Here is a 12462-nt window from a genome sequence, read left to right on the forward strand (position 1 = left end):
CAGTATTTTTTGCATTACGTAAAATCAATCAGTAAAAACCTCACTGAGAACTAAATAGACATAAACAGGTCAACTTTCACACCAAGATTGCATGGGTCTAATAAAAACAGGGTACCCATTTTAGTTTAAAGGTATGTTGTTTTTTTGCTCTTTTAACCATATTCCCTTGCTCAAACCCAACAATTGCTTACCTGGTTACCTAAACAGAGAAGCTTGCTTAGTGCTGAATCCAAAGTGCTGTAACACTGGCACAGTCTTATGTTTGTTATTTTGTCAGGCTTGTGCACTGTATGCCACTACTGATACCACTCCCGTGCAATAAGCCTACAATGTAGCACAGCCACCTTACAACTTTGTGCAATTGTTCTTCTATTTACTGTCTTGTGTGGCCAAATGTTGTAGATCCGGGATGGTCTTCTACCTGAAGACCCAGTTCTGGGGAAATACTGCAGTACTGCATCACCTCCCCCCCTGCAGACCACTGGTCCAGCTGCATGGGTTCACTTCCACTCTGACTTCAGTGTTTCTGACCGAGGCTTCCACATTACATACACAACATCACCAAGTAAGAAACTGTGCATACACCATGTCACAATGTAACTCATTATACATATGCAACTATCTCACATGACATGACAAAAACTCTTAAAAGAAATGTCATCAAGTGCTGTTAAAGCTCCAGTGTGTAGGATTTAGTGGCATCTAGTGGTGAAATTGCAGTTTGCAACCATTTCAAAACCGCTTGCCTCACCCTCCCATTCCAAGCGTGTAAGACAAACTAAGGTGGCCGCGAAACTCGCGAAAAATTCAAACAGCTCTATTTAGAGCCAGTGATTGGTTTGTCTGTTCTGGGCAAACCTGTGAAGTGTTAAATAGTTTAAGGACTATTACATGGGAAACATGTACATTTGGCAGATTTTTCACCATAACAAATCCAAGTGAAAGGATATTTGTGTGCAGAGTGAACTGGATACAAACGTTGTGCCATTCTGTTGTTGGGATTTGTTACCTATACTGTACATATTTTACTGTTTCAGCTGTGGCTATGGATGGACAGTTAATAGCTGTGTTAATATGTCATGTTTATGTTTTGCCATGGATTTATTGTTGTGTGGGGTGACCTTTGTCCATTAGTTGGTAGAGATGCTGCCTCCTGGCGCATCAGTTTCAGCCTGGGACAGGCATTTAGATCAGATGCTGTGTTTGTTGTAAATTTACATCAATTTCTATTGGTGTCATCTAGTTTTTCAATCATAATATTAATTTAGGCATATAAAAATATGCTCTTGTCTTCTAATATAATGATGTCCTTTTTTACTTCTAATCATATAACTATTATTAAATGTTTAATATGACTTCAATTCCATATATATATAATTGTGCTAGTGCTGAAAGCATTCGTGGAAAAGAAACATAGTCCTCTTTGTCTCACTGTCTTCAAGTAGTGTAGTGTCCTCAGTAGGCAAAAGAATAATGGTCCTGACTGCATGCCAGACACAGTGAGAGTTCAGAACCTGTAATGGTAGCTTCTGCTTTCGTATTTTATACCTGTTTGCTGTTGCAGCATGATAAATGTTGAAAAATGGTACATTGAAACTAAATATTAGTATTTGTCAAATAATAATGTTTATATATTTGCATTATATTTTTGATTATTATGTCACTGTTTAATATTCATCTTAAAATTTCACCTCACGTTAGACTGAGCTGCACTGATGGACAAGAGTGGAAAAGTTTATCACTCATCACTGATACTAGTGCAGTGCCCGTTCGGAATGGGCCGATTGCTTGGTCCCCGGAAGTGCTGCTTGCAGCATTCTTGAGAACCGCCCAACCGATCAACTTCACGCTCGACACTACACTCCCTGAGGTCCTCAGCAATACACCCGCCAAGTGTGAAGTCGATCGGATTAACGATTCTTGAGCTATGCGAAGGATACACACATACATAAAGACAGATTCCTTCCTTTACAGTTAGATGATGCTGGTACAGCTCCACTTATTGGCCAAATGGCACTGAACTTGTCATGGTCACTCAGACATCATATCTACACATGTCCACCAAATGTGTTTCCAATAGCACAGAGCGTTCAGGAGATATGACATTTTTTGTAAAATAAGCTCTGCCCACAGCAGTTGAGCAAAATTTGAGGGCAAAGTGCAGTGAGATCACTTCTGTTATGAATTGGCGCTATATAAATAAAACTGAATTGAAATTGAATTGAATTGTCGAAAACATCAAAGGGCAGACAGACAGAGATTCCTTCCTTTATAGTTAGATAAGTGATTAATCAAGAGACATGTTGGTGCAGACTCGTGGTCCAAGGCTGGATCACATCCTGGCAGTGTGCACTGTCTGAGGTTGTCTGAATTCAGTTCAGTTCAGTTTTATTTATATAGCGCCAATTCATAACAGAAGTGATCTCATTGCACTTTTCCTGTAGAGCAGGTTTAGAACATACTCTTTATAATATTATGGTAATTATAATATATATGAGCCTGTCCTAATGTACGAATGTGTGCTAAGCCACCTGTTAAAGCCTGGTTCAGCGATGCTCTTGGCTTATTGATTGCCTTCGGTCGGTGAGCCTCCGGGTCCAAAGTGTTTTTGAACCCATTATACTTGCTTGCAAGTCCAGTTTTATTTGCATCTCACAGCAGCGCCAATACCATCATGGCATCTGGACGTCAGAAAAGTCGCAATTAATGAAACCCATGAGAGCAAGCAATTGATCTCCTGTGCTTAGCGGTGTCAGTGTCTTGCTTTATGTAATGAGCTGCAGATGTAATGGAACTCCTCACCCTGGTGTGTGTTGTGTCTTAGGTGACCCTGGTTGTGGTGGTACCTTCACTGACAGTGAGGGCATCATCATCTCCCCCAACTGGCCCAACGATTATGCCCACAACCACCAGTGTATCTATTTGATCAGGTTGCCAGTGGGTGAGAAGGTGACCCTCAACTTCACTCACATGAACCTGGAGAGTCACAGCAGCTGCACGTTTGACTATGTGGAGGTAGGACTTGTTTATGACCTGATTTTTTTCTTAAAATGTGCATCTCTTAGAAAATACACTTAGACACCACTAATTTGCTTTGTCACATACATTTTTAAAACATAATTGTTTCCTAGCTTACATTCACTGGCAATGTTTTTTCCAGTCCAACCGGGGTTCTTGTCCTATGTCCCTCCTGTTGTTAGGTTTATGCCACTAAAACCCATGGTTAATGTTAGGGAAGATGTTGAGTATTAAAAATTGAAAAAGTCTACACATGACTGCAACACATCCCGTCTTGTGCTTTGAGTCATCAATGACTTTTCAATATTTTATCAAGACCACCATTTTTCCATAACTTTAATGGAAGAGAGAACCATAAATCATGCAGATTTTGTAGGAAAACAAATGAAATCCGTTGGCAGTGAACGTTTTGCAGATGCATTTAAAATGAATGTTTCCTCATTAAGTTGAAAAAAAAATCTAATTTGGCTGGCACTGTTTTTCCTACAAAACGTATTAGCTAATCAGTCGTGTATGAACTGATGCTTTTTAGGAGACAGGGTTGGAAAACTGGGCCTGTCAGCATTACTGCCTCATTTAGCATTAAGTAATGTTTCACTCAGACGTCACTCAAAATGTTAATCTGTTCTGACGCTCTCTCGGATATCGCCCATCTCTTTCCTTCTCTTTCACATTTTCTTTTTCTTCCTCTCTACTTCACCTCTTCCTCCTCCTCTTCTTCTATCTATTCTTTGTTCTTCCTCTCCTCTCCTCTTCCTCCTGCTCCTTTTGTCTTCCTGATCTTTCACCTTCTCTTGCTGCCACTTCTTTCTTCATCCTCCCCCAAACTCTCCTCCTGTTTCTTCTCCTTTCTATCCTCCTCTTCTTACCAGTGCTAATTTGGCACTTGATTTGGATTTGTTTTAGTTAAACTCTCAACATTTGATTTTTGTTAGTTTTAGTTGACCATATCTAAAGACATTTTGGTCTAGTTTTTGAGGCCACAGCTGTGGCCATCTTTGTTGTGTACACCTACCATGGTTCCAGGTGAGGTCAGTGGAAAAGGCACTGTTTACTTGTTCACACCCAGTGTCCATGTGACTCTGCTCTGCAGTTATACAACAGACTGACTCTCCTCAGTAAATCCACTTATCATTCTAAACTCTGGCTGTTTGAACAGAACCGCTCTCTCTCACCTAGCATCACCACAGCTACCTGCTCTCTCCACTGCAGTGCGGTTGTTCATTCAGACGCTTGTTCACTGAAATACTGTTCACTGTCTGGGTTTAGCTCCTGCATATTTTTGGAATTTGTTCCAGCTGTTTTGAGTTATGTAGGGAATAGAAATTGAATAATAAATAATGAATAGTTAAGGAATATAATAAAAAAGAATAAACATATATAAATACAGCGCAAATCGTGTCCACGTGTATAGTCAGTATGGAATAGTACAGTCCATGAGGGGGGGCCATCCCGCTGTGGCCTCAGAAACCCCCGAGCTGGCAGGCGGCACTGTGTAGTCGACCGGCTGTTACTGGTACTCTTGAAGCGCTCCTTCAACACCTCGGCAGGATGAGACGGTTACTGAAGGTGCTTCTTAGGCCTGGTTCTCCAGTATGCTCCTTATTTTGGACCTCATCCTCCCCCCAGACTCTTCCTGTCTAATTCTCAGTGGACTGTAGATTCATTTGAATGCAAGATGCTTCTTATTGAGGGTAGTGCAACAGGAATGACAATGTTTTTTGTCATAGTTTTCATTGCCGAAATGAACACTGTCTGTTACCTACTTCTCCTTCCTCTTCTTCTATCCCCTTCCTGTCCAGGTTCGTGATGGCAGAATGGAGACTGACCCTCTGATAGGGAGGTACTGTGGGAGCTCCCTGCCAGCTCCCATTCTCTCCTCCTCCAACTTCCTGTGGATTCGCTTCAGGTCCGACAGCTCGGTCAGCCGGGCTGGTTTCAGGGCTGTCTACACCGTTGGTGAGATTCCACACATTTACACACACGTAATATGACATCATATATGTTTTATATATGTATTATATTTCATTAGTGAAGTTATGCCTGTTTTGTTTAACAGTGGGTTATCATACGGTTAGGGTTAGGGTTAGGGTTACTATTTCTCCTTAATCTATTTTTATGCTACACTGGATGTTGTTACAGCACTCCTTTTTCAACTTGAAAGTTGTCAGGTCATGGATAATCTTACTGGACTTGACACTGAAATAGCAGATATTATCACGGTAAAAAGAGTGCATATTCCAGATGTTATCCAGTTCTTTAAGACTCAGCCTCAAGCTTCTCGAAATGTTCACGCATACATTTGGATGCACAGTGAAAACATGTGCGCCTGATGAGAAGTGAGGGGATGGAGAAGTCTGTGTGATTTGTGTGAGAATCTGGGGTAAAATGGTCTTGAGGAGGATAGTGGCACTTGACAAATTCTCAGAACCAAGAGTGGTTATTCAGTAGCATATTCAGTCTTCTGCAGTTATACAACACAGAGGAATTATCACAGATCCAGGCAAAGATTTGAATCCATGCAGTCTAAGCTACGTCCATTAGCCACTGACCAACCATTAACCCTCCCTCTGCACAGCTTGTGGAGGTACTTTGTCTGGGACTGGGCAGTTTCGTTCTCCCTACCACCCCAACGCCTATCCCCACAACAAGGTCTGTGAGTGGGTCATTAACCAGCCAGAGGGCTATGTGGTCACCCTTGACTTCCTGTCATTTGACGTTGAGGGAGGCTCCTGCCATTTTGACTTTGTTGAGGTAAATAAATGTTAAACCAATTCATAAAGTGAAACTGTTGGACCTAAATATGAAATTGACCAGAAATGACCAATGCTACTTTTCTGCAATACTTTCAAATGTAATACAGAATAACAGCCACACCATTCTTCTTATTATTACTTTTAAATTGGTGGGGATGGTTATGGTGATAACACTAATAAGTAAATTGTGATCACTAAAAATGCAATATTGCTACTATTATTATTACAACACACATCTATCTTCTCTCTTGTTTTCTTTCCTCTTCTCACATACTCCTACATTTCCCTGCTCACATTCTCACAGATGCCACAACATTTAAACACACATATACAAATTGCAAAATTCATTATCCTATAAACATAAATAACCATACACAACTATACACCAATGTATCTGTACCACATCTAACTCATAACCTGTGTTTTGATCCGTCCATCATATTATACCAGTGTATCGTTTTGTCTTCTTTTCTGTTTGTTTGGTTGCATATACCTGTTATACCTGTACAGTGAAACAAAATGATATGAGTTTTCTTTTGATCTCACGTTTTGAGTTGCCACAGGTGATTCTGTGTTATGTTACTAAAGCATGTGTGTTATATATTATGGATGGATAGATTGATTGATGGAGAGGGGGTTGGTAGATCAGTTACAGTATAAGGGTGCGGTTATAATGGTTTCCTCCATCTTCCAGGTCAGGGATGGCTCCACGTCTAGCTCTCCTCTGCTGGGGACATTTTGTGGTGCTGAGATTCCCCCCAGGCTTCAGTCCACTCAGAGATCTATGTACATCCACTTCAAGACTGACTCCTCTGTCAGCAACCATGGCTTTGAAGCGGCCTATGGCTCTGCCTTGCAGGGTGAGAGTAGTAGCATTATTCAGTATCATTATTATCTTCATTATTAGCAAAGATTTCAAACTCTGACTGCCCTCCTAGGTTAGAAATAAATCTCTTGTATGTCACCACAGGAACTGTTGTAACACATACCTTTTCTCCTTTGGCTTTTGGAATTCTTTTATGTGGTTTGATTTGATTTCGTTTTTCAGGTTTAGTCTGTTTAAAGTGAAATTCTGGTGTGCCTGGTTTTTGACTATTGGTCATGATAACATTTTATATCTTACTGTGCGAGACCAACATCACTCAGCAAGAAGCACAAGCCTGCTGCAAGGTTCCAAAAAAATTTGAATGAACAGGAATCATCTTCAAACGATCATCTTTGAGTCTGATCGAAAATAAACACAGAAAGAAGTGCTAGCTCCATTCACTGTAAAAAGAGCGTGAGATACAGCTGAAAGCTTGCAAAGCAAGTAAGTGGACACGAGCATAGATTATTTAGTTACTCAGACCATAGAGTTGAATAAACATTTGAACTGCCTTAAATGTAACAAGTAACATGTACCTTATACCTCAGCATACACTACTGCCGACTGTCTTCCAAAGCATCGCAGAAGATTTTAGATGGAGTCTTTCTCCTATGCAGATGTTGGTTTCATTTCAACCAGCCAATGAGACATGAAGAATGGCAGTTCTTTAAGGATAAACACACAAACACCATTTTCCAACCAAATTCCAGTTCCAGATGCAGTGACAGTTTTTTACCTTGCTTTTAGCTACGTTTGACTCAGGGGGACTTCTAGCATTCCTGGTATCCCACTGTCTTTTTTAAATGTGTGTTCCATTGTAACTGCTTCACAGATGTGTCAGTAAGGACATATTGATGCTTGACTGATATAAAACTCATGTACAATGCAGTTGTATTTCAACACAGAATGTCTGTGTTCAGCCATGTGTGGTGACAGCTGGAGGTCTGATACCATCCCTTTCAAACCCTTTGGTACTTTTTTACAAATTCAGTACCTTTGGGAAACTGCTAGTCCGTAATAAGAAAATGTAAGTCCAACTCTTAAAATGTTCTGTATTAGCACTTAGTGCTCCACTTCCCTGTACATGCCATAATGTTGAAGTGATTCTTGTGACTAAAATTATTACGAAACAGTATGCTGAAAATGGCAACAAAGTTGTTGGTACTGGTAAGCAGTACTGGCATGTGGTACCTAAACTAGCGTGCAGTTTTGCTTTATTAACTCCAGAGATTGGCTCTCATAATAAGAGGGGTGACATGTGGTTAACATCTCGAAACCTGTACACAATGCTTTGAAAATATTCAGCAGTGGTGTAAAGTATACATTATTTGTAGAAAATGGGCTGAAACATGCAAATGCACTGGTATAAATTCTTCAGAGGTTGCCCAGGGCTTTGTTCTGGGCCACGTTCTACTTGCCGTTAATGCTAAGAATCTACAAAAATAATATTTATCTACATGCCAGTGGCACTGTCATTTGTTTGTGCTTTTAAACTGAAATCTTGCTGAAACCTTTCAGAAACTGTACCTACTGCTTTTAACATTACATGCTCCAGCATATTCTTGCAAATTAGTGTCTTCTAAAGCTACTTTCAGACTTTTCCAAAGATCTCTAAAGTTGTCCAGTTGTCCTTTTTTCCTGTAACAGGCTGTGGTGATACCCTGACCAGTCCTTCAGGCACCATCACGAGCCCTGGCCACCCCAACAACTACCCCCATGGGGCCAACTGTATCTGGTACATCAGTGTTAGCCCAGGCAACCTGGTTCGGCTGTTGTTTGAGTCCTTCAACCTGGAGTACCACGTTAACTGTAACTTTGATTTCCTGGAGGTGTACGACAACGGCACTGTTCAGACCGGAACCAAGATTGGCAGGTACATGATACATATGTAGCACACACACATATGCGTGCACATGTGTGTGTGTATATATACTATAATCTCTTGAATATCAACATAATGCAGATAATTGGTGATTAAAGAGATGTGGGTGCTGTGTATGTGCAGGTACTGTGGGCGTTCAGTGCCTCCATCCATCACCAGTACTGACAGCCTGCTGACCCTGCTGTTTGTGTCTGACTCGAGTTTAGTCTCCGAGGGATTCTCTGCCAGCTATGTCTCCTTAAATGCCACCACAGGTACACAATAGATTAGACAGACTCAGTTTTTAGTGAACATATTTGAGACTACTGATAAATAAGCCTTGAACAACAAGACCACAACTTACAAGCTCAACTTCCAATACAAGGTTTAACTACGATCCTCTGGAAATTGATTCAGTTCAGCTGTGTGCCACACCAGTCACTGAACTGTGAGTGTTAATGAGACAATGATGTAACCTGCGGCGTAATAAAACTCCCAAGCCTTGTGTACAACAATTTGAAGTGGGTATTAGGATATTTAGGCAGATATTAACTGCACCGTTAAATGAGCTTTGACAGTAGAGCTTTAAAGAATTGCATGAGATGTTTAGCAGTTTTTGTCATTAAGGCCATGTTCAGACTGACATTAGCACTAATGTCACAATAATGCAGCTTCATCCTACATCTCACTGCCTTATTATACACATTCCTGATAGATGACAGTGTTTAAACAGTGTTTAACGTGTCTAATAAACCTTGTAACTCATGGAATAGGCCAACATTGTGATACACGAGTATGAAGTTTGAAGTCAAATAGAGAGACAGCTTGAACATCATGCAAGAACAATTTTGTATTCTCATCATATTTTGAGGTTTTCCAAGTCGTATTCGCCAGCTTACTTAAGCTGGGCAGACACTCTGTTTTATTAATCTTGTGTTGTGTTAATCGGCCTCTCTGCACGACCAGAATCTTTTATCCTCACACTGTACGGATCAATTGACCATGCTCACATGGTCGGTTTTGTCCATTTTCAATTCCAATTAAGTTTACTCAAACAAGATGACTGAGTCCTCAACGATATTGACAAAAAGAGAGAAACGCAGCATTACTTTGTGAAAATCTACTATGAACTGAAAGTAAGAAGAAAAAAAGAAAAACACGACGTCGCAGACGGCTGGCAGATGCAGACAGCACGGTCTGTGTGTTCTACAGACAAGTTCAGTTGTTTATCACAGCACAGTCTCAGTCAAGACTGCAGTTTTATCCACAACATGTACTGTTATAATATTAAAACAAGCTCACGATAGTGTGTGACAGATCTTTTGACAGCAGCCATGTGGGAAATGGGAACGTGGAAACAAAACTTCAGACCTGCCAGTAAGCCAACTGACTGACAGGTCATTTAGGCTATTAATCAGGCGTCGTGCCCCCCCTCAAACTGAATGCATAACGCCAACCGATCTGACAGCAATTAAAATTGGGCTTAAACCGTGCAGTGTCTGCCCGGCTTCAACTGCATCAATGTGTTCTAAATCGCTCATTCAAACCTGATGAATGCCACCTGTTCATGAGCAGGTGAGCGTTCATGAGATCTGATCATTTACATAATCATAGCCCCCAAATAGCTATATAAGTATACCTGTTGTGCTCTGTTTGTGGGCAAGTTTCATTTCAAAAATGTCACCCACCAGTAAAAAGAAGAACTTTCCTAACAACTACTGAACTATAGAAATTGCTGTGCCAAAATATCAGAAATCCTTTATTGATCCCCAAAGGGAAACTCTTTGTTACAGCAGCTCACCCTTACGTCAGTGCACACAGGAAAGTGCATCATATGCCAATAAAATCACAAGATCTAGAAGACCTCTTCAACTTAGTTGGCATGCCATGATGATGATGATATGAACAGAATATTAATTTTGCATTCACTTTATTTTATTTTAGTCAAACGTCAAGGTTGCCACCTTAAAGAGAACCCGTCTGACGAACCAATGAGAAAAAACTTTACCAAACCAATTTAATGAAGAACACCATCTCTTTAAGCAACAGAAAAGTAGGCATAGGCATCATTCTACACTGTGCTACATGTAATGCAAAAGTAATCCATGTTTTTGGAAGTAATCCAAAGAATGTTTGAAGTAACCCTAAATACATACAGTGTATTTTCAATCAGGACAAACTAAAACGTAGCACTCAGATTATAAGGTTTTACTTAAACCTTTCTCTCTCATTAGACTGTGGTGAGACGTTCACCTCCCCTACAGGGTCTTTCAGTTCACCCAACTACCCTGACTACTACCCCACCTACAGAGACTGTATCTTCAAGATCACTGTGCAGGTCAACATGCAGATTATGCTGAACTTCACCAGCTTTGAGCTGGAGGGATCCCCTCCTTCTTGCAACTTTGACTTTGTGGAAATCAGGTAAGGAAAGACTTAGGGTGGTATAGTTTGATGGTAAATTTTACATGGTAAAATTTGAATGCCTCAGTTGTTCTGCGTGCTGTTGTTTTAAAATCTAACAGAAACTTGGCAGGCTAGACGAGTCTTGCAGGTTGACTACACAGCAGTGGGCGTCATTAGATTAGCATATCACATACTGTAACATATTGCACTTATATGCTATGTGACTATGTGCACATACACATAGACACATCAGAGCATTTCCTTTACAACCATTTTAATTAGATAGTGTTGATATATAAGTAAGGCTCATAGTAAGAGTATAGCTACAGAATCAAGGACAAAGAGCTGATCCATTTCAACATTTTTGCACCTGGGTTTGATGTCCCCACTCATCTGAAAGTTGTGTTGTTTCCTGCTCCAAGAAGTGCAATTTATAATATATGAGGTCAGCAGGGTTCCTCTGATACAAGGAGAAAAGAAACATGGCAAGAAAATGCAAATGAACAGCTGACAAAGGTCCAGCCAGAATTGAACCAGGGACGTTGTGGTTATGTTTCTACCAGACGCCCGAGTTCTGTGACACCTGTACACAGCATACGTCTGTCTTTCTTTATTCAGTATGACCACTGACATTTTCACACCGTGTCTTGCAGGGATGGTGGCTATGAGACATCTCCCTTGATTGGTAAGTTCTGTGCTGATCAGAGGCCTCCAGTCCTGGTATCCCATAGCAACCGTCTTTGGGTTAGATTCCACTCCGATGCCACCGTCACACGTCGTGGATTCACTGCCCACTGGGATGGCACACAGACTGGTGAGTGGGTCACATTTTTGTTTTTTGCCAAGCTAGGCCGGGATGTATTCATGTCTACTTCATGAAGTTTACTCTCAAATGTTACAACTTCATGGAAATGAATCATTTTCTTTATTATAAAAAAGCCACCAGAAATCCCATCCATCCATTTTCTTTATCCTATGCAGGTTCACTCGGCTACCAGAAATTCCAAATTATATGCTTACCATTCTTGTTTTATTGAAGTCCAACTGAATTAATTGCACATTTTTGACCATGTTTTTTTGACCATGCTGTAGCATGTAGCATGTCCTGTGGTTCCTGTTGAGAAAAAAGTCACCCTCCAAAAGGAAGAAAGTTGGATTTTATACATGTGGACCTCTTTGTATATATCATTTAAAATTCTAAACATGTTTACATTTAAGCAATACTACACGAGAGGGTGAGCTTTAACGTCATTTTTAGCACAACAGTGATGCTTACGGACATCTGTGCTTCATGTAATATTGCGATTATACAACGTTACCAACACAATAATAGATAAAAGATAAAATGTATTCATATTTGCTCTCAAAATAAAAAAACTTTTTGCTAGTGTTATCTCCTTTTTCCTGGAAACACATGGGGTCTGACTAATAACTGGAAATCAATCAGTCACGTCAGTGGACTCCTATGTAATGAAACCTAGTTCACCACTCCAGCCAGTAGACCGACCCTTAGTAACGACCTAGCAACAGAGACGACTCCTAGTCCCCGTTGAGTC

At 40.5% G+C, this 12462-nt stretch overlaps 1 protein-coding gene across 1 annotated transcript in view; it reads left to right on the plus strand.

The window, feature by feature from the left end:
* Positions 1–12462, plus strand: part of cubn (cubilin (intrinsic factor-cobalamin receptor)) — a 125367-nt gene that overhangs the window by 29070 nt on the left and 83835 nt on the right. Inside the window, exons 16-24 of the mRNA XM_044176757.1 lie at positions 403–565; positions 2825–3015; positions 4821–4977; positions 5597–5772; positions 6469–6634; positions 8287–8512; positions 8645–8775; positions 10735–10924; positions 11560–11720. Coding sequence (XP_044032692.1) covers positions 403–565; positions 2825–3015; positions 4821–4977; positions 5597–5772; positions 6469–6634; positions 8287–8512; positions 8645–8775; positions 10735–10924; positions 11560–11720 — 1561 coding nt within the window. The remainder of the gene's footprint in view (positions 1–402; positions 566–2824; positions 3016–4820; positions 4978–5596; positions 5773–6468; positions 6635–8286; positions 8513–8644; positions 8776–10734; positions 10925–11559; positions 11721–12462) is intronic.

The sequence above is a fragment of the Siniperca chuatsi genome, linkage group LG19 (assembly GCF_020085105.1).
Source record: "Siniperca chuatsi isolate FFG_IHB_CAS linkage group LG19, ASM2008510v1, whole genome shotgun sequence".
Classification (NCBI taxonomy): Eukaryota; Metazoa; Chordata; class Actinopteri; order Centrarchiformes; family Sinipercidae; genus Siniperca; species Siniperca chuatsi.